At 41.4% G+C, this 22,018-nt stretch overlaps 3 protein-coding genes across 10 annotated transcripts in view; 1 reads left to right on the top strand and 2 right to left on the bottom strand.

The window, feature by feature from the left end:
* Positions 1-3,888, top strand: part of kalrnb (kalirin RhoGEF kinase b) — a gene marked incomplete at its 5' end in the record, with an annotated part of 59,367 nt that extends 55,479 nt beyond the window's left edge. For all 7 annotated transcript variants that reach the window (XM_079459840.1, XM_079459839.1, XM_079459841.1 and 4 more), the window contains 6 exons: positions 370-420; positions 503-580; positions 772-957; positions 1,037-1,208; positions 1,294-1,460; positions 2,652-3,888. In XM_079459840.1, the coding sequence (XP_079315966.1) occupies positions 370-420; positions 503-580; positions 772-957; positions 1,037-1,208; positions 1,294-1,460; positions 2,652-2,870 (873 nt within the window). In that variant the 3' untranslated portion in view covers positions 2,871-3,888. The remainder of the gene's footprint in view (positions 1-369; positions 421-502; positions 581-771; positions 958-1,036; positions 1,209-1,293; positions 1,461-2,651) is intronic.
* Positions 3,889-4,004: 116 nt separating this feature from the next.
* cyp27a2 (cytochrome P450 family 27 subfamily A member 2) lies at positions 4,005-11,330 on the bottom strand. Its single transcript, XM_079459846.1, has 9 exons — positions 11,027-11,330; positions 9,068-9,258; positions 8,786-8,985; positions 8,504-8,701; positions 8,207-8,370; positions 6,489-6,655; positions 6,095-6,176; positions 5,796-6,002; positions 4,005-5,200 (listed from the first exon to the last, which is right to left on the bottom strand). The coding sequence occupies exons 1-9, from the start codon at positions 11,276-11,278 to the stop codon at positions 5,084-5,086; spliced, it is 1,578 nt and encodes a 525-aa protein (XP_079315972.1). The 5' UTR covers positions 11,279-11,330; the 3' UTR covers positions 4,005-5,083.
* A 717-nt stretch (positions 11,331-12,047) lies between these two features.
* On the bottom strand, positions 12,048-21,671 carry map3k2 (mitogen-activated protein kinase kinase kinase 2). Of its 2 annotated transcripts, none has more exons than XM_079459836.1 (17): positions 21,219-21,671; positions 20,435-20,507; positions 20,201-20,316; positions 19,990-20,030; positions 19,500-19,599; positions 19,243-19,356; positions 18,877-18,964; positions 18,630-18,760; positions 18,471-18,550; positions 18,286-18,353; positions 18,078-18,170; positions 17,143-17,355; positions 16,064-16,212; positions 15,842-15,973; positions 15,597-15,726; positions 15,288-15,465; positions 12,048-15,199 (listed from the first exon to the last, which is right to left on the bottom strand). In XM_079459836.1, the coding sequence occupies exons 2-17, from the start codon at positions 20,436-20,438 to the stop codon at positions 14,980-14,982; spliced, it is 1,857 nt and encodes a 618-aa protein (XP_079315962.1). In that variant the 5' UTR covers positions 20,439-20,507; positions 21,219-21,671; the 3' UTR covers positions 12,048-14,979. The 2 variants fall into 2 exon arrangements, with proteins under 2 accessions (XP_079315962.1, XP_079315963.1); XM_079459837.1 differs by lacking the exon at positions 21,219-21,671 and adding an exon at positions 20,906-20,937.
* Positions 21,672-22,018: the final 347 nt, after the last annotated feature.

Below are 22,018 nucleotides of genomic sequence, written 5' to 3'. Positions count from 1 at the left end.
TAATTTATATATAAGAATGAATAATTATTAACTAATTAACTACTTAATAATTAACAATAAATAATTACACAATTTAAAATGACAAAAATAGTAAATATAAGATTTTGTTTTATAATTCAATTTTTTTTTAAAACAAATTATAACTGTACTAAATCATGATTGTGAACGTCTGATGTTGTGTCATCCCTAATATATATAAACATATAAACTGTATATATTTGCAATATATAATCTAAGAATAGCACATTGTTACATTGAGTTGTACATGGATACCTGCACAAGTATATGTATGATTATGACCAACTTTTATAATTAATATACATTTCATAACATGGTCAGATTCATGTTTTATTTGTTGTTGAATTAAAGGACTTTCTGAAGTACAGCTCTAAAGCAGGTCTGGACTGTAAAGAGATCGAGGTGAGCGCGGACTAAAGCAGTCGTACATCAAGTAAAAACGTGTCCGGTCATTTATTCATACTGTTGGATTTGTGTTGTTCAGAAAGGGGTTGAGCTGATGTTCCTGGTGCCCAAACAGTGTAATGACATGATGAATCTGGGTCGACTTCAAGGCTATGAGGTAAACTCACATCATTACATCATCAATAACATCCACAAATCACCGTTACTATCATCATCACTATGCCAACCATCACAAGTTCTGTGCGCCGTACTTTCTTTGAACGATGAATCACATTTGCTTTTTAATGTAACTGCCACACATAAAACTACACAAGATGATGATGATGATGATGGTGTTTCTTCACACAGGGTAAACTGACAGCTCAGGGAAAGTTACTGCAGCAGGACACGTTCTTCGTGACGGAGCAAGACTCTGGCGTTCTGTCACGCAGTAAAGAGCGCAGGGTGTTCCTCTTCGAGCAGATCGTCATCTTCAGCGAGCTGCTGCGGAAGGGCTCGTCCACACCAGGGTACCAGTTTAAAAAGAGCATCAAGGTACGGCGGAAGTTCTTCCCCACGCCGCTCTCCCGTTCAGTACGCACGATGTGTTTGTAACGCGAGTTTACCTGTGCAGGTGAGCTATCTGAACATGGAGGAACATGTGGACGGTGACCCCTGCAAGTTTGTGCTGTTGTGCCGCGGCTCGTCCGAACGGCTAACGCTACAGGCGGCTAACATCGACATCAAGAACAAGTGGGTCCAAAGCATCCGACAGCTACTGGACATGCAGATCGACTTCCTCACCGGTAAGAGACACATTCACAGAGATGAAGTGAATGAGGATCTGATGGAATTCACTCATTTGTGTTTTGGTTGTGTGTCGGTGATCAGCTCTCCAGAATCCGCAGGATTATATTAAGAAGGATACTGGAGGTTCTCTGACCCGGCAGCTGTCCAATAGCAGCCGATCTTCTTCATCTCACCCCGCCACACCCCTCAAACCCAACACCGCACACAATGGAAGCCCCGCACACAAACCCAACAAGCATGCAGAAGAGGTGAGCGTGTCATAGCCAAACATCACATCCTTTCTGATCCGTCGCAGTATGATCCACATCTCACGTGTAAACTTAACAATGCTGCACGCATTTGAAAACTCTGAACAGGTGCGACACCCAAGTCATCGGATTACTAGTAATCAGCATGGTTTATTCATGCCGCAGTGCATGCTGGGAAATCCTGCTCCGCAGTCCTGCTGTGCACATGCGCTCATCGTGTAGGCCAAAGAAATGCTAAATGGAAACTAGATCCACAACGTGACTATGACACATATTATCAAAAAACTGTCTATTCAAGTGTATAAAAATAAGAAAGCATACTTCCTCTACTTAGAGGACATCAAGTATACTTGCTGACCGAGGCTTAAGTGTACTTACACTCAATCTTTTGATTCAGATGCAAGTAAAGGTATGATGAAGTATTCTTAGTATACTTGGCTTGTAGTTGTGTTTGAGTAGAGTATTAAATGCTTGAAGCTTCGCTGAGACTATAGTGTACTTTCATTAACCAAGTATTGAACTAGTAAACTATTAGCTAACTCGTGAGTTCACTTGCAGTGTCTTTGCAGCACAAACAAATACTTCAAATATACTTTTGTGACTTATTTAGTCCCAGGTAGTATTGAATTAGTATAGTACTACTACGTTGATATTAGTCTACTGCTTGAACTTAACTGAAGCGCACACGTCCTGAAAGTGTGTGTTGTTATACTGCAGTGTTTGAGGACAGGAGAGCTGCAGGTAGTGAGGTGTAACGTCCTAGATTTCCCAGCTCCCCTTCTGTTCTCTTCTCTCTGCAGGCTCTCTTTCTCTCTTCTGTCTTTCTTTTTCTGTCCGTCTTCTCTTCTGCAGTGGTGTTTTCTGTGGCTGTAATAAATCAGGCTGTCATTGAACAGCAGACTGCAAGAGCAGGTCTCGACTCTTTTCTCCCCGAGCTAAAGCTTTCTCTCCGGTTATTTATTGTTGTACCGGTGCCAGGTCAAGGTTGGCACAGATGGAGAGAGTGTGTGTATGTGAAGCTTCGGACTTTATGACCTAAACAAGAATCACATTTTACACCGGCTGTGATTTCTGCAGATGAGATGGAATGTCATTGACTTCACTCAAAAACAAACATTTGATACGATTCACTCTCGGTGGATTCATGGTTTCAATGCTATTTCATGTGTTTGTGTGTGTTTTGTTGTGTAGGAGCTGGACGAGGGCGAGTGTAACGGTCTCTCATTTGTGCTGGTGACACAAGACTACAATGCGGTGAAAGAGGACGAGATCTGTGTGGTGGTCGGTGAGAAAGTGCAGATCCTGGCGTCCAATCAACAGAACATGTGCCTGGTTTACCGACCTGCAAACAGCCAATCGCCCGCGGCGGAAGGCTGGGTGCCGGGTCGCGTGCTATCCTCTACACGGTAAAGCCTTGAAATTAAACCACAACAGCCAAAATCAATCCCATTCATCCTCCAGTAAACCAGCCTACTCTGTCAGACATGCCAATCAACCTCCAACAACACGAAGTCCCACCCACTTCTGTCCATTGCCGTACAGTCAAAGACTGAAGATGCACGCTGGGAAAAACCGTGCGCTTCCCAAACTCAATATGGGTGAAAAAATAAACGGTATATAAAAAAAACGGAAAAAAGAGATAGTTGAAGAAAAAATCTATTATATTGCTGATAATGTAAAAAAAGATGGTGTTGTAAAGAGAGGAAACTGTCAGTGAATTCTGTGTGGATGTGTATGGATGTTAATGTCATCGTTTCGCATCATCTCGCTTCATTACACGCAAACAGACTGTTTCCAAATCATCGTCGTTCAGTCTACGCCAAGTCATTTGCACTCTGTGTATATTTGATTATTATTGTATATTGTTACTTTTGGAAGGTTTTTATTTTTTTTACAGCTGTTAGACGAGGCACATTTATGATTTCCTTCGGTTCGACAGAACGGTTCAGTGTTTTGTACAAAGTATTCTGCACTTTTCAGACAAGTAGTATCGCAGTGACGGCAGGTTGTGCAATGTCACAATGCTCATACTTGTACCTGTAACTAAGATTTAAATGTATTATTCTGTATCATTTTAAAGTTGTACATAATATTTTTGACATTGCCATGATAGAAACACAGCAGAGGAAAACTGTCCCTCTCTTCTCGCCGGGCTCCAAAACAAACAAGACTCTGGTAGTGTGCACTGCCTCTCTGATTTTTACATTTGACATCATCAGATTTAGTATGTAATAAGTTCTCATATGAATCATGTCAGGCCAGATGTTTACTCAGATTAGTCGATAAAAAATGGATGTTGTTGATTTCCAAAGCGTAGTCTCTGCTGTCAGCGTTCTGTAAATAAACCTAAAAGACAATGCTAACAGGTAGTTCACTTGTTAAACCCTGGAATGTTGTTCATAATAAAGCTGACGATTTTTCATCTTGGACACCACGTGTTCTGTATTGGCGTCTACACAACAGTGGTCAGATCAAGAGAGCAAATTGATTTTATTCATTTTTTATTCGATTTTTTATAAAAGCCATTCTTGCAGAAAAATAAATGACATTGAAAATCAAAAGTGCTGCAAAACTCGAATCGTTTAGTTTGACTCTATAAATGATATTCATGATCAGTGTAATCAACATTCATTTTGCATAATTTGTAAGAGAGATTCACATTATACCATCAGATTGACCATTTCTGAAAATCTTTCCAGTTCTTTGTTAAAGTAAATACCGTATATTTTTGTGATCAGACAACATGATGAAGTCTATCAGATATGTCTTTCTCACCCGTCTCATGTTAAACAGGTTGATGTTTGACCTGCAGTACACACAGAGGCCGTGAGAGGGCAGGATTTCTCATTCTGTCACATTACACAAATTAGTTATCTACATTGTTGCATTTACCAAGAACGTTAAGATAACCAAAGTAGCAGTCTTCTTCTTTTATTTCTTGAACATTTAGTAAAGTTGCTCACCAGATCATCACAAAATGTAATTGCATTACCAGTAGAGACACACAGAGACCATAACAGCTTCCATTAAAACCAATACAATTCTCGTTATAACCATCACATTTCCTCCGATACTTTTTCAGCTTTCATTGTTTTTAAAAGATTGATGTGGTTTAGTTGCTCAAGATGTTTCAACACATCCACACGTCTTTGCCAATTGCCACATCAACGCTTGTGCAAACGGAGAACGGCAACACTGAAACACCAAAACATCTATATAAGAGTGTTTACTCTATTAACTATAATAATGAGTATAAGGCTAAATGAATATGATCTTTAAAGAACTCTTTCTGCTTTTACAGACTGCTGTGAAGAGCAGGTTTCGTCCGAGTAATCCGTCCGTCCGTCTCTCGTCTGCAATAATGACTTTGCATCGAAGCCACATACAGCGTGGCACTTCGTATTTATTTGCTTATAAAAAAACACCTTTATAATAAAAATGCACTGCAGACTCCAAACACATCAGCTGAAAATATCTGATGAAATATTTCATCTTGACTTATTATATTTTGATTGCTGGCCCGCGTCCACTTTCTCTCTGTGTTCCATTGACACGCTCTGGTGCACAAAAACAGGTTTGGAATTAAATGAATTAAAAGTGTTCGATGAACACACGGCGTCCCTTCAGGCCCGGGGCAGAAAGCGCAGGTTTATGGGTTCAGATGGAATGAGCAGGGTCCGAGTCTTGGGCTGTACCATCGGGGCCCCGTCCACTGTTCTGACCTCATAATGTTGCATCAGCTGTGGGGTCAAAGGGTCAAGGGGTAAATTCATATGAGTGAGATTACAGCAAAGTCTGAGGTCACTGACGTTTAAACATCAACATCCAATGAGACATGAAAACAAAAATTAGAAATGAGATCTCTTTATTGTCTCTGTTGCTTCTCCTAGATATTTATAAGAATGAATGGATGCCAAATGAAGACTTTAGGGTTGTTATCATTAACGGTTCATTGAAGCAAATAAATAATAGGACTAAATACTGCGTTATTTAAAAAAATGTAGGTAATTTAAGCACTATTAACTATTAAACTATTAGTCGTAAATAAAGAAAAAACATGAAACTTGAAAATAAAAAATTTAACTTAAAAAGTAATTTTAAATAAAATCTTCAATTATAAAACGCGATTAATTAAAAAAATAACAATAATAAAATAAAAGGAGTAAGAATAAATGACAAAAGCACGTAACAAAATTGCTACAAATATAACTGAACATGAAACAAAAGCTAATTCAAATATGAAAGTAAAAAACAATTGAAGGTGCTGTATGAAACATAAAGGAGAGAGAAAGAAGCAGTAAAAGTGAATGTACAGATAACATGTGTCATACTCACTCTACACAGAGCAAAGTACATCTCCAGCTCGGCCACTCGCTTCCCCACACAGGCCCGCACGCCCACCCCGAACGGCACTGAACTGTACGGGTGATGATGAGAGCGACACGAGATGTCTCTCAGCCACCGCTCTGGAATGAAATCCTCAGCATCCGGAAACTCATTTTCATCGTGACTGATGGCGTAGTGACACAGATGAAACTGTGTCTGTCATGTGAGAGATGGTAATGGAGGGTTATTGAATATGAGATATGTGGAGTAATGTTTCCTGATCGGTGTTTGTGTGTATATGTGGATACCTTCTTAGGGAACCAATAATCATTCAGGATGACTTCTGTATCCACAGTCAGGCGTCCGTTACCGGGGACAACAGGATACATTCTGTTAAGAGGGTCATTTCATAAGAGCCCTTTTCCATCAGTAATCATATACATGCACTTTATATCAAAATGAATCTGATCGCGTATGTCAACTGCAGATCTGGAACATATTGCACAAGTCATATAGAATTATATGGTACGTTTAAGATGCTTTTAAGGTCTGTCTCCTTTCACGTGCATTTCAACGGAAAAAACATCGAATAGGTCCCTTTACTAAAATCATCATTTATGTTTACACCAGCAGCAGCCATCCATGTTTACTTGACGTGAGTGTTTTTGTATGAATAAATGATTTCAGGTTACTTTCCTCTACCTGAGAGTTTCTTTGATGACGGCTTTCATGTAGGGCATTCTGCTCAGGTGGTCCGTGGTGGGCAGCTCCCCCTTCGGACACACAGAATCGACCTCCTCGTACAGCCGCTTCTGTATCTCTGCATCTCGAGCCAGGTGGTACAGAGTCCACGAGAGTGTGTTGGAGGTCTGATGAGCACATTAGAACAAAGAGACTGTAAAACAACTTATCGAATAATGTATATAAAGATCTTGAGGCGCTGTATGGAACAGACAGAGGACGGGCGAGTAAAGGGGAAGAGGAGGGTGGTACGCTCTCTTCATATCAGCGCAGGGATTATAAATTCACAAAAACAGATCAAGACTGCAGTTTGGAATGCTGCGCAGCAGGTTATTGGTTCTGTGGGGGTGTGTGTGCATGCGTGTGCGCAAAACTTTAGGAGTCCTTGACCTTTCACAACATAGATTAGGACCACAAAACCTGACATAAAACACCATAAAGAAGCAGTTAGAGCCGTGTGGGACGGTCATCCAAAAACTGCAGATTACTTGAATCTCATTATAAAAATACTACATTTAGTAATGTTGCTTCAAATAAGAAAGAATACAATAGATCGTTTAGTACTATCATTAGACACTAAATTGTTTAATTTAAATAATATATGGTATCCTTTCTGTTGAAAGCAGGTTTAGTGTACTTCCAATGTTAGCGTACTTTCCATTAAAACCATATACAGTATACAATAAAAAGTTGTGTACTTCATTTGTACTTTTATTTGACATTAAATTGTATACTTCCCATAAAAACCGTTCAGTGTACTTCTCATTGAAATAATACAGAGGATACTTTCTATTGAAAACCAGTTTAGTAGACTTCCCAGTTAGTATTCCACCTCAGTATATTTCCTTTTCGACGTAATTATGTATTACGTGAAGTCGTGAGCGTGCTTTGCAAAACAGAGCAGAAAGCTTTGCAGCGTAAGTTATACAACCACTTCTTAAGGTTATATCTATATCTAACATGTTTTTTTCTTTTGCTTTATTGGGTACAGCTGCTTTGACTTGACTTGACCATATAATGAATTAGATATATAATGTCGCAGTAAAATGTAGGTTGCACGTCCTATTGGTGAAAGCTTCAGAGTTTTGTATTTTGTAAAACTGCTTTTATCACATACTTAGAAACACGTTACATGTTTGCACTTGCTAAGTGTCCCAACGGGCTAGAAGTACCACATGTTCCATTGGGATCCTCACACCCACTAGAACACTCGGGCTAAAAACAGGAAATACGTCATGAAAGTGGTCAAGTGCAACGACCGCAAGTGGGGGTCGCAGACATATACTTCCCAGTTTAGTATACTTCAAAAAATCTATATAGTACACTTTCTAGGAATATTTTGAAGGTTTACTTCAAACATGTATTTAGTTCACTTCCCATTAAGCCCTAGTTTACATTACTAAAACAAATATGGGGACGGTTTCCCGTACATTTGGCTAAAGCGAGGACTAGGCCTTTGTTAAATAAGGATATTGAAGTCACTTTTAAAAACATAGTGTTTGCTTATGTGTTAACCGTAGAGTATACTTCCCATTTAAAACCGTTGAGTATCCTTCCGATGAAAACGCTAAATGAATGAACAAAATGCATGATCATTTCACCCCAATAAGCTTAAAAAAGGTTTCACGATGGTGACTCGGAAGGTCTCGGTTGTGTTGATACGGATCTGAGTTTCGTACCGTGTCCACACCGCCCAGCAGAAGCTCTGTGATGCTGATGTACACTTCTGCCAAACTGAGTTTGTTACTGGATAACAGATAAGTGAGAAACATCCCCTCCACCTGCTCTCCGCGACTCGTCTGTTCTTCAATCTGCTTCACCTTCCTGTCAATCAAACACCGAGCTGAACGACAGTCACACACACAGAGAGAGAGAGAGAGAGAGAGAGAGAGTTGCCATGAGGTTTGTTTCACAATCCGTCTCATGTCCTTGCATCACACCCTATCTCACATACATGTTAAACAGATCGTTCATACCTACGTCTATTAAATTATCCCACGCCTGGACGAAGCGTTTCCAGAAGGGGAGGATGCCACGGCTCCAGCGTGGGAGGAAAAGAACCGTCTCAGAGAGCTTCAACATTTCATTGACGGCGGATATGAAGCGCAGTGTGTCTGTGGGGATCTCCTCCTGTAGACATCCCAACCGTGTTTCGAACAAAATCCTGGAGATTCCTGAGCGATAAGACGACACGTGTCTGTGTTTTTAGACCAGTCTTGCCGGCGCAATATGTACAATGTTCCTACACCTACACATACCCTCAAAACCAAATTTGTAAAGCTCAGATGCCAGGTCGTGGATGGTGCGCTGGTCGTGACTGCGCAAACGCAGAAGCTCCAGGCGCTGCAGAAGATCAGACACGACCTCGTGAACGACGGGCGCGAACGCCGCCACCTCCTTCAGCTTCAGCATTTTAGGATTGAGAACACTGCGGATACGATACCACTCAGGACCCGTGCTACAACACACAGAGAGAATGCAAATAAACACAGCTTATACGCAACATGATCTAACACGGCCCGTTTGTGTGAGACGCGTACTCCACATGAAGTCCATACGCTTGTCCTCTCATGTCTCTGTACTCTTTCCAGTGCGACAGGTCAGTCCGGACGGGGTAGCGGCCCTCCTGGCGTATCACCTGTGCGATCAGATCTGCACTCGCCAAGTTCACCACATCAAACGGCCCGAAACGAGAACGCCAGATGGGACCGTACAGCCGCTTGTGCTCCACCTGCATGACAGACGGGTGAAAAATCACCAAGCTGACTTACAATTCACAGACAAACTACTAGACAAGGTTTATTGGGGAATGTTTGACTTTCGGCCCCAAAGGTCTGCGCAGAATAAAACAATGGCCGCTGGGAGGCGCTATCACGCGCACTATTAGACAAAACTAAGTGTTTAAAGCAGGGGTGTCAAACATATGGCCCGCGGGCCGTATCCGGCCCGATAAGGCGTCCAATACGGCCCGAGGGAAGATTTGAAAAATAATACAAATATGAAATAAAAGTTTATTATTATTTTAATTAATTTAAAGTTTATTAATACAATCAGGTTTTCGCTGCCATATTATGTTTTGTTTTATTAATTTTTTTATTTTATCATTGATCATTTAATTGGGCTTCTGCCGGAACCCCTAACAAGCATGCGCATTCTAAAGCGCCGCCTACATTTCGAAAACAAAGTCGGCTAAGTTGTGCGGCAAGGACTAGTGATTTTAAAATGTCCAAATAAAGAAAACTGACGGAAGAAGACGTATTTCTTCTGTGAGTTCAACGGTAGGCCGGTATGTTTAATCTGCTCACAAGCCGTGGCTGTGCAAAACGAGTAGAATATTAAACGGCACACACGCAGAGAAATATGATAAATACACTGGACAACTTCGAAAAGTCAATAATTTAACTTTAGCCTCGGAAAAAAGCAGTCAATGATCACAAAAAGAACAGAGACTGATGAAGCTGTAACGCTATTTGATTGCCAACGAAATCGCAGCGGGATCAAAGCCGTTTTCAGAGGGAGAATTCATCAAGAATCGGTAATGAACATTAACAAGTCCAACCTGCGCTCTCGACTCACAAACAGACAGATAAATGACATCATGAGATTGATGTGGTTGAAGAAAAGAGATGTCAGGAATTAAAATCATAATGCAGATGCGATCTAGATCTTTTGTTGTTAAAGGGAATTTCTAGTATATATTTAATGTTCATATCCAAAGTAAAGTTGTACTACTGTACTAATTGTTAAATATGTTAAGGCAGTTTTTCCTATTAGTGAATTATATTGTATAGCTTGTATGGTTCATATTTAATGTGACCGTCTGTACACAAATAGAGTCTGTTGCATTTTTGTCATTACTAGTTTAAAAAGTATCTGACAAAAAATATTCATATTCAAAGGAAAGGGTTTTGATTGCCTTTACCTAAACAAAATAGTTTTTTCAAAGAGGAATAAGAGTGTTATTGAACCGTTCTGAGGATTTATTAAATGCACCTTTTACAGAACAGTATGTCTTTCTAGTTTTTTTGCTAATTCATTTGTAATTTGGTGCAATATGGTTTAAAAAAGGTGATTCGGCCCGCACATTGTCACTATTCTCTCCATCCGGCCCTTACCCTAAAATGAGTTTGACACCCCTGGTTTAAAGAGTTTTTCCTAACTTTGTCTGGAGGACCATTGATGTCCATCAAATTGAAAAATCACTAAATAAAGAAAAATCTGGTATGAAGAATTCGCGTATTAATAACGTAAACAAACGTCAAATAAATCAGTTTTATTCCTAATGCACAATTTTATGTAAACGCGTAAGAAAAAAACGAATCATAAATACAAATACAATACTTATAATACGATTTAAAATGATAAATGAACAACATCGTTACACAAATCATGTTTATTTTTCCATTCCTGATTTAATGATATATAACATATGTCAATAGTTTGTTTTATTCAGCATTACATTCTGGAGTGAACGCAAACCTGCTGTTAGTTGTGTTTACCTGCATTGCGTGACTTTTATCGGCGTATCCTTTAATAAAGATCCAGTATGCGGTGGTCATCAGACGCGGTCCCGGTAAATCATCGATGCTTTTATATTTCCCAGCGTCCGCCGCGGCGCTCTGCGCGTGTAAAGCGCTTGATGGACACTTGATGCCCCGCGCGATGACATCATTCAACGGTGTCAGTTTTCTGACCACACCGACTGCGACACGATCCGATCTCACGAGAGAGAACAGCATGATAAACCTCATCCACGCGGGACACGACACATCTGCGTGGAAGCTTCACATCACTCGCGTGTTTAAAGGGAAGGGCGGAGTCTCAGCACTTCACGAGCACGTACAGAAGCGACTAAAAGCGACATAGTTACAGTTTAAAGACTTAATATCGTGTTGTTATAATAGGAAACAATAGTACAAAGGTCTGTGCAATTCGTTAGAATAAACCCAGATTCGCGAATACAATGTAATTTTTTTCCTCAAACAAACACATTTTTGTGTTCACTGTAATTATGTTGTTCATGTGTACAGACTACAAAAAGTTATTTAACGTTAAAATAACATTTAACATGCATTGACCAAAGTTGTCACAATGATATATATTTATGCACAGAACAATAAACAAAACATATTATGAGAAAGGTCAAAACTATCAAAAAATATTAAAGCAAATGTGATAAATATTGATTGCAAATTTTGAAAAATATGATCGTTTATGATGACTAATTCAAATAAAACGCATGCTATGTATTCTATATGTTGGTACTGAAAATAATTGAGCCAAAACGTTTCCATGTTGTGGAGCCTCAAGTTTAAAACATGAAGTTTGTGTGAAACAAACTACATATTAATATACACATCCGTATATATAATGAGATGACATTTCTTCCACTGGACTTTTATCTATTTTGCATTCGACTTATCCAGGCCTGAAAAGCACAGCAGTAAAAGAAATCACCATGTTATCCTTTATCATGATGACGAATACATGTAGCGATCCAACAATCAACAGAACGTCGTGAAAAGTGAAATAAATATCTTTTATTATTTATTTTCATTATCATTAGCAACACTTTACAAAGTGCCAGTCGTTATAGACAATTTCATGATGTCATCCAGCAAATCTCAGTCGGAACCGTACCGGGCCTTTCTGATGCCAAACATGCGTAGAAAAAACCAAACAAAAATAAAAATATATATATAAAAAAAATATGCGTACCACTGATATACAGATTTGATATAAACAGGCTTATTGGTCACAAACATGGCTTTTTTCATTCGATAGACAAAGAGCACAAACAACAGATAGAAGTTCTGTACCAGATAATGTACTGTCTTAAAAAATGACATATTTCTGAATTCTAAACGTCGTCGTCTTTTTTTATTTCACTCTTCTATCATGGGTTGTACAAGGCGCAAGGCATTCAGAGTGCGCTGGCATTTTCTCAATCAATCGTCGCACATAAAAACACAAACGGACAACACATTCATTCACACAAACAAATACAAAGTGCATTCATGACCCTGGAGTGGCAGCAGTGGCGTGTTAGGCCGTTCGGTCGGAACTGGAAGAGGCTTCACTTACTCACTTTTTACAGATGAATTCTGCAGCTACAGTTATTTACTAAATCAATTCATATTCAGGCAAAGAGTTGAATGCCAGCCAGTGAAGAGAAACATCCATCCTGACATTACAATCCTATATCAAGTGTACTCGTAAAATAATTATCCAGCCGTGGTCCAGGTCAGTTTCTGTCGGCCACCGAGTAGTCGCCGAAAAATACAAAAGCTAACATCACCCCCAAATTGACAGTGGATGCCAGCGAGTGACCATGTGACCAACACAACCCACAAAGCTGGTATCCGGGGCAACGGTTTCATCTCAGTTCCTCTTGAACAAAAACAGCATTCATCAAGACACGTTCGGGAACATCACATACACGCATAACATACAACGACTGACAAAACACTGGTAAACGTATTAAAATCAGTGTAAAAACCATGGTCTCAAAATGTGCAAACATTTCAGCAAAGAAACATGAAAACAGTACACACGTGACAAACACACACAGCCTCCTCTCTTCACTGTCTGAACGGGTGATGCTCCTTATATCAAGATAAACATGGGTTCGAGTCCATGAACGGGCACTTTATAATCTCTAGTCCGGAAGAAATCCTTCAAATACTGCCACAGCGACGACAACAGCTCAACGTGAAGAAACTATCAAATGGAGAGAGCCTACGTGTCTCTCTGTGACACGGGTAGACATGGAGGTGGGTTTACATCATCGTAAAACAAAACCGTAAACGTGTTCTTGGAGTGTAATTACTCTAGTTGAGAAGTTAGTACCATATATTCTGTTTTACAACCGACACTGATCCTCTATTTATGAAATCGGCTTCAATAAAATTTGATTCCATTCTTCATGTAAATCGAGTAAACGTATGCATGCTTATGTTGACGTGTACGGGAAGTACCATACTCTCTCTCATTGAAGGGGTAAAATGAGTAACTTTCACTTAAAAATGGCAGTTCATGAATACAAAAAGCACAAATCCACTTGAATACCGGACTACAGGGTGGGATGCGAGAATGCAACGCATCAGATATCCAGGAGTGTGTCCTAGCGCGCGTGTAAGTGCTAAACATATGAATGAATGAAACGTCCTGTCCCAAGGCATCGTGGGATAGCTAGGTTCATTTATAGGCAAACCGTTAAGTGCTGAGAACCGATTAGTGAAATTCTGAATCGTACAGAAATACACCTCTGACTTGAACACTGGGACGTGGACTGATGGACATCAGCAATCTTATTGGAGTGTATGTGTGGCAAATATTAGCAGAAACGATCCGGGTTGTGTTGTCTTTACTAAAAAGTGCACTTGGAGTGTCATAACAACTTTCTGGATCGAAAATCTGGTTTTCCGGAGCTGCAAAGTGACGATGAACGACTGTCCAGGCACTGAACCCTGCCTGTGTGGTTCGGGTTTTTGTTTTCGCTTTGGTGAGTGTGTTTGTTCAACCTGCCTACCTGATCAGATCGAAGACTACGGCACTGCTTCAAAGAGAATGCACGGTTGAATCTGACCTGGAGTCAGTTTGCCAGCAGAGGGACCGAAGGGGAAAGGCAGAACGGAGCCGCTAATGCTGATCTAGAAACAGTATGAAGAGCCAAGCGTTCGTACATCACTTCTGTACAAGTCACAAAGACTCGAGTCTCGAGAAAAAAAATGACTGGACGCTGACGACAGAATACAAAAGGGAGGACACGTTCTTTTAAAAAAGGCACACAGAAACGAATCAGCCGGAGAGGTGTGACAGACCTTGATGGATTCTATAGCTAAAGGTACAGGGAGGGGAGGGAGAAGGTATGTGGCGGCGACCATAAAATGAGAGGAAAGTCCAGCAAATGTTGTGTTTGTACAACATAGTAAGTCAATATTCTACAGTGAGATCTTTGATCATCGGATGTGTACGTGTGTGTATATACCATGAGGACTGTGCAAGAAAATGAGAACTTGTAGGAGCCGCGACAGCTGGGCTGGAGAGTCCCGTGCATCCCGCCGTCTTTAACCCGTTAGCAGCGTGTCAGCGTACCTGCCTCGTTCGGAGGTCCCACATCTTCCTGCAATAACCCAGTGCATCCGCCGGGACTCTCCAGAGCTGAGGCTCTCTCTCCACAATCAAGAGGAATATTAAAACATTTAAAACGAATTTATATCCAAACATCCATTAGTCTTTACGGGTATCCGTTCTGGTCTTTAGGGGTACTTACCCCCGAGTGAAATTAAGGTGCAATCAAGCTGCTTTAAATCGCCGCCCCAGGTTCAGCCGTGAAGATAACAGGCTGTTATGTCACACTTGTCCTGGGGAGGTGCTCTCCTGCCTGCTGGGAGGAGTCTCAATATGACCCTTCAGACACGTACGGAACTCTCTGATTGGTCAGAGGGGGCTAGTGGACGAAAGTGTGCCGTAAAAGGTCCTCGGCAACAGGGCGCTGCTTCGACTCCACAAAAATCCGTTTGAGGAAATCGCGGCAGTGGTCCGACACGTGGGGTGGCAAAGTGGGATTGGTGGGCTGTGTGGCGATTTTAAAAATGGCCGCCATTGCTTCGTACTCCGCCCAGGGAGGCCGCTGGGTCAGCATCTCCACCACGGTGCAGCCGATGCTCCTGGAAACAACAGCATCAGTAACGTCAGTTTCAAATATAAACAGATCTCATCTTTTGGAGAGGAAGTGCCTAAAAGAGGATGCCTGACCAGATATCAGCTTTCCTGCCATATCCCTCTCCGCTGATAACCTCAGGGCTCATCCAGTAGGGTGTGCCCGTCACCGACTTGATGCCCGTTCCTGACAGACAGATGGTCTGAAGCCGTCGACTGGCACCAAAGTCACCCAGCTTCACATTACCTGCTGAGTCCCGGAGGATATTGGCACCTGAATGAGAGCAAAGCAGAGAGAAATAAACATTCCTGTAGCATCCAGTCCACGCATCGTCACGTACACGAGCCAGGCATTCCCTCTTTGAAAACCTGTACCAGGCAGATGAAAGACTCTTTTCATCTCACCTTTGATGTCTCTGTGGACAATCATGTTGCTGTGCAGGTAGCACACACCTTCCAGTATCTGCCGTGTGTATTTACGCGTGACATTTTCCGTCAGAGCACCGTACGACTTTAATTGGTCTTTAATTGAACCCTTTTGGAAAAGGAAACGTAAAGAGGAAAATCAAGCCAAAAAAATGTATCGCTCGCAATGCTAGCTTGTAATGCATTGTGGGTATTTTTTGTGTGCTGTATGTATGCAGACTCACCCCGGGCATGTACTCCATGAAGATGGAGAGCGTCCTTTCATGCGTGTCCCGTAAGCAGCCGTAGTACTGGACGATCCGCTCATGAAAGAGGTTCTTCAGAAGCTGAATCTCACATTCTAGAGCACTCACTTCCTGCATACACAAACACACACCAGAGTAAGTGTATATGCACACTGGACGTGCCACACGTGAACCTTTCTGAAGGATGAACGATCCGTTTACCTTGCTGGTCTCTGGGCTGTCGGGGTCGAACTGCACCTGTTTAACCGCCAGCTCTCGGCCAGTGTCGGCATCATAGCAGAGGAAGACTCGTCCGAACGCACCCTGACCCAGAAGTTTCCCCAGACGCCAATTTGTTGGAGCCCGAGGAGCTGTTGAAGAGGAGAGAACAAACACAGCTTTATTTACATATTAAACTAAATGATTTCTCACTTCAGTTAGTCAACAATCTATTGTAGTCAATGAAACCAGTTTCATTCTGTTGCTTTGTCTCTTAAAGAGTAACCTTAAAATGGCATTTCATGCAGTGTGTAATGTTGCTGTGTGTGAATGTGAGCAGTCTGCCAAGTTGTAAAGCCGAAAGTGAATGAATAACAAAGTTATTGGCTTGGGAAAATGGAGTTGAGTCGTGTGTCGATCTAATTTCAGTTCCATGTCAGATTTGCGTCCCTTGTTGTAATGCTCGCCTATTTTTTAAATGCTGTTGATGGAAGGACTACTTTCTTGCACATCTCATTTCAAGCATTTGTTAGAGCGAACGGACTCAGAAGCTTGAGCCACGTGGTGGGTGCGTGTTTTAAGTCATCTGACAGAAAAGTCAGTGTCCATTAAGAAAAGCCAGTGATAATATTATTATTATTATTATTTATATCACAGCAGTAACAAAAATCACGCAAACATTTGAAAGAGATACTGGCTGAGTGACATGGAAATGTAATGCGGTCGGCAGACCTGGAACACCTTCATAGGTGTGCATTTACCAAAAGTTAATGAATACACATTGAACGTTTGTCAACCATTCAGAAGCATTCAACAGCCCCGTGGTATAATATAAAATAAAAGTGTTTTTACACCTTTTATGTATGTAAAATTGTTGTTGGGCACTCCTTTAACCACAACAAAATATTTCCTCTTTAAAAGAGCCTAAACACTATGCAAAACTGCAAAATAACGGCTCCTGTAGATTACACAAACTGAAGGACATTTATTGTACATTGACCATGCTATAGAAAGTAAACAGGGGGTAACTTCAGTTCAGCAGCCGAAGAAAGACATGAGAAGAGATGGTGTGTTCTGCTCACAGCGACTGGGAGGGCTGATGTCCATCACAGAGAGAGTGGGATTGGGCTCTATGTCACTGCCGCGCCGCCGGTGTCCTGGTTCCTCCAGCTCAGGTGTGAAGATGCTGCTCCCGCTGCTGGTGCTGGGACTCTGCTGCTCTGTCGGGCTGAAGTTCACCGGAGAGCGGAAACCGTGAGCTTGTGTTCGCCGTGCCCTAGGGAACGTCTTCCGTCCTGTGCCAAATAAAACAGAGTGCATATAGTTTGAGAACGCTAGATACTGATTGATTCATAATGCTTTAAATGAGCGGAGTAATGATGATATTTGAGCCACAATATATCACGATTGACAAATGACTCTATGTTTTGTGGAGCTGTGGCTTTTTTATGAAATTACGTCTGTTTGATTCTATTGGTAGAGATGACAAAACATGACCTGCCCAGACATAATGTATATGTTTAAATGTTCTATTTTATAATTTGGTGCTTTTACTGCTTTAAGATCTTTCAAAAGGGTTTAACAAATGTCTGATTTTGGTGTTAAAAGTCTGTGTTATTTTTGACTAACAGACCTATAAAAAATTTTCAGTTAAGACATTTACATTCTAAAGGTTCAGTGAAACCTTAAATGTTGTAGAATCCATTAAAATAGCTAAAATTATTATTTTAATAAGTACTTTTAAATAAACCACAATTAACTTTTCCGTAAATAAATCTGTTAATTGAATTTCATTTTCAAGATTTGTTCAAAATCTACATTGAAACAAATATTTATACTTCTATAGCGATATATTTGGTTAAAATACACTAACAACATTATTATTATGGCGATTCTTTTATAAATACAAATAGTGTTTTTAATAGCATACAAATTTTTCTTGTGACATGAAAAATCATAATGGTAATGCCAACTAAACTGATGATATTGTGAGGCATATGTGTGCATGTAGTCTCACCATCGCTGTAGTCCTGCGGACCGAACGAGATGTGATATCGCCTCGGATACGTTCCACCCTTTCCTATTTTTTCGAACACTGGGATGTCATACTCTGTGAAGCATCACACACACTTCTTTTACATTGGAAATAAACAATAATTGTGTACAATTCTAACTACAGTGAGCGTTAACGTGATGCCAGACCGAGAGATGGAGCAAAGGCTTACCTGGGAATTCCTGATGGTTATCCGGGTAGCTCAAGGCTCGAGGCATACGGGATTTGGGATAGCTGTCGCTATAGGGCGGGAGTTAGAGAAAATAGTTAACATGAATGCGTCTGAACCGGCTAAGACACTGCCATCTGATCCACAGGGGCAAAAATATCGTGTTGTGTATTCATGCATTCTTTTACCTATCAAGCGGGCTGTCTAGGGATGGACAGCTGCCTGATGCTGAATTCTCGGGGCTGCTCATAGACAGAGGGTCCAACATCTAGAGAGAAACATAAATGTGTCAGAGAAACGGACTGATTGTTGCACATAAGCTCAAACAGATTTGCGTGTGTTTGTACCTGGTCCATGCTCTCGGGTATGAATTCACCCTCACTGTTAATGCTTGTGAAAGACCCGTTTCTGGCCACCTGCTGCAGAGCGTCAGGAATATAACCTGGAGGAGGAGAACTGCGATCGGTTGACTGAGAACCTGGAGAGGGGAATAAGATGTCCATCAAAAGGCTTAAAGCACATGAAGCATGCCAGGACACAGAAACATATTTTATTCAATTCGTTTGAGTTCATATAGAAGCATTATAAACACACCTATGAGTGCCAGCATACTCTTTTTATCTGCAGACCTAAAGTCGGTGTTGTCCAATTTCTCATGAGCGGACAGATCCTTACTGGAGATCTGCAAAAGCAGGATCAAAATGTATCTGTATTTCAGCTCTGACGTTATGCCAGTTGTTCTCAAACTGGGAGGCAAGATGGATACGGGGGGGGCACAGATGTTGTGGCATTTTATGTAATATGGACATTTATCTTCAATTTTATGCAATCAAACATCAGAAAACTAAGACCACCAACCAAAAGAACTGGTGTTCCAGCATTTTATATCTGAATGTGTTTTGGAAATTGTTGGTGTTTTTGTGGTGGCCATACTATGAGACACTGTGTAAGCACACTGACCTGAGAACAGGAGGGGAGTACCAGCAGAATTTTCAGGCTCTTCATGTGCACAGAGCGATCCAGCAGCTCTACGGCTTTATCCAGATCATCCTGAGTGCTCAACGGAATCACAAGCTACAGGAAAGCGTAATGGACGGGAAAACATAAATCAGAGGTGTGGCTACATAATTGAATTCTTGAATGCAGCTGACACGTCCACGCATACACCAACGCTGACATTCTAATGGATCATAATGACAGGATGACATCTCTGGTACCTCATTGTTGGTGTAATGCAGGTCCATGCTCTGGCCAAATGCTACTTTAGCTTTGGCGCTCAGATCCTCCAGACTGACAGGCCGTGGGAACTGTAGGATCCTGAAGTAACAAACAATATGAAGAGTTTGGCTCCAAAATGAAAATCATGATTTTGTTGTGTTTGAGTGTGTTAAATAGCTGTGTTTCTTTAGTCACAATGGCTTAAATCAAAACTAACCGGCAGCAGTTTGATTGATATTAATTGGAATTCACAATAAAATAAATCTTTATATTATCATTACAGTTCAGCCTCAGCAACAACAGCACAAATCCACTCCAACATCACACTTGAGCTAAGTGGCTCTGTAGATATAGGACAGACCGGCACAACTTCCATTATAAAGCAAATGCAATGCTCAGCTAAATAGGTTTACTTCAGAGAAACCACAAGAGGGAAGTGCAAAAAATAAGAAGTGATGAACAAACACAAACAGGATCTGTGGTCATTACCTCTTCTCTCCTCTGAACTCAAACTTCACCCTCACGTCATTCTGTGGACGAGTAAAAACAATAGCACAACAGTATGAGGTGACCGACACTTCGCACGCTAAGTGATGTCATCATAACTGACTACAACAGTCTGTTAAATCCCATTTAACTCGAGCTTATATCAGTGCGTTAAAAACATCTTTATGGAAGGGAAGAATGTGACCGTGCCGACCTGGTTCTTGGGTGAGGAGGCCTTGGGTTTGTTCAGGTCACACAGACCAGATGGTCGACTGGATCGATGCAGCACCACCAGATCCTGCATGATGGAATTCAGTGCCTCCTGCTCATCTATAAGATATCAGGATGACCCATTCATTTCAACGTTAGACACAGATTTCTTACGGACACAGCAATGACATGATATTTTAGTGTGTAACTTAGTTAAGTTTCGTGACGGGGAACACACCCATTTTGACAGATCACCGATTCACCCAGGAGGGAAGGAAAGAGGATTCTCCCATCAAATGGGATCCTTTCTCCTACACATGAGTAAAATCAATGCATGACGTTTACATGATCTTGACATACAGGAGGAAATATTTCTGCAATTACACAACACAACAGAGATATATGACAGCACACAAGAAATCAATGCAATTGAAAGTTACGCAGTTACAATAGAAAAACAAGAGGCTTTGTGTCTATGAAACTTTGTATTGACCTAAACTGAAGATTTGTATCAAAACGTGTGGGTCAATGTCAAATGACACCTGACAGCTAACTGTTCTGCCACATGTGTGTCTACGTATGCATGGCAGATTGAAGACGACAACAGAACAACATATCAAAACACTTAATACGCAGGAAAATCCCTCAAAAAGTGTGTTTATTCTAAAAAAGGTAAATAACAACTACGCTAACTCGCTAGCATACATACCTGTCAAATTACAGCAGGTCAAGCTAACCGACTGACGGCTCGTATCCAACTGACAATTAAAGTCACAATGACATGTACCTGTTCAATGAAGTCTCGTCTATACCGTAAATAAAAGTAAATGATCACAGCACATGAACTAAACACACCGTTAGCCGTGTAGCTGTCGTTGTCTAGGCCGACATTAGCATTGCGCTAACAAGCGACTTCGCGCTGCGGCAGCTAGCCGAGAGATTCTAACAAGCTAACGTCAATGAATGATCTTTATCGTGCACTCGGCTGCTAACAGCGACATCAATAAAACGCATTTACGCACCTGGGTGAGCTCGGTCCGTTCACTTCCTCATCCACAGATGAGGCCCCGGAGACGAATCAGACCCGCTCCGACACTCAATCACACGGATCGAACTCAGTCCAGGGCCTGTATCATCTCTCACCGACCACGAGACACTTTACACACCCGCGGCGGACAGTGTCGCCGATTCCTGGGGGTGCGTGGATGAAAACGCGAGTAACCTGCGACCGCCGATCGAAGTTTGTTTACATTGGGTTTATAGCGCGCTACTCGATGAAGAGCTGTCAGTTAGACCGAGGGAATGATACCGGGTGACCCCATCGAGAACGCAGAAACAGAGATCGCCTCGGAAATAAATGAATCCAAGAGAGCATAACGACGCGATAAGAACTGTTAGGAATTAAGTTCACATAACGAGGCAAACGCAAACGCTAGCTCGGTGAACAGCGCTGCTGTCCTTTGACACAACACTCCACAGCGCCACCTGTCGGCTGCGTCATAACCAGAGTCTCTTTACAAGAAGCCCCCGCACTCGGCAGCCATTTTTGCAACGCCTCCGGGCGGCTGTTTGATTCATACGAGATCGGCTTAAGTTGAGGAACACTGGTACATCTCAAATGAATCTCTAAGATGTTAATAAAGACAATGTTTAGGATATGAAATTAAACTTGACCTCAAGTGGATCGTGAATAGTGTTACTTGCTTTCAACTTAAGCTGGAAACCTCTTCTTTTCGAGGTTGTTACGGCTACGGCGCATGCGCAAGTGTTGCAACACGACAGCGCCCTACAAGCACTTTTCCCAAATTTATTGTAACGCCAC

This window comes from Barbatula barbatula (assembly GCF_947034865.1).
Source record: "Barbatula barbatula genome assembly, chromosome: 7".
In the NCBI taxonomy this organism is placed as follows: Eukaryota; Metazoa; Chordata; class Actinopteri; order Cypriniformes; family Nemacheilidae; genus Barbatula; species Barbatula barbatula.
This window is presented reverse-complemented; position numbering and strand designations above follow the sequence as displayed.

What these genes read in the sequence shown, in the direction of transcription:
- cyp27a2 (XM_079459846.1), bottom strand. Translation starts at nt 11,278, where the DNA reads ATGAGGTTTATCATGCTGTTCTCTCTCGTGAGATCGGATCGTGTCGCA. An exon ending in GCGTATGGACTTCATGTGGA is followed by an intron (nt 8,986 to 9,067) that starts GTACGCGTCTCA and finishes TGTGTGTTGTAG; the next exon opens with CACGGGTCCTGAGTGGTATC. An exon ending in TGCTGGGCGGTGTGGACACG is followed by an intron (nt 6,656 to 8,206) that starts GTACGAAACTCA and finishes TGTGCTCATCAG; the next exon opens with ACCTCCAACACACTCTCGTG.
- map3k2 (XM_079459836.1), bottom strand. An exon ending in GAGTTCAGAGGAGAGAAGAG is followed by an intron (nt 19,600 to 19,989) that starts GTAATGACCACA and finishes TTGTTACTTCAG; the next exon opens with GATCCTACAGTTCCCACGGC. An exon ending in CTAGACAGCCCGCTTGATAG is followed by an intron (nt 18,354 to 18,470) that starts GTAAAAGAATGC and finishes CCCGCCCTATAG; the next exon opens with CGACAGCTATCCCAAATCCC.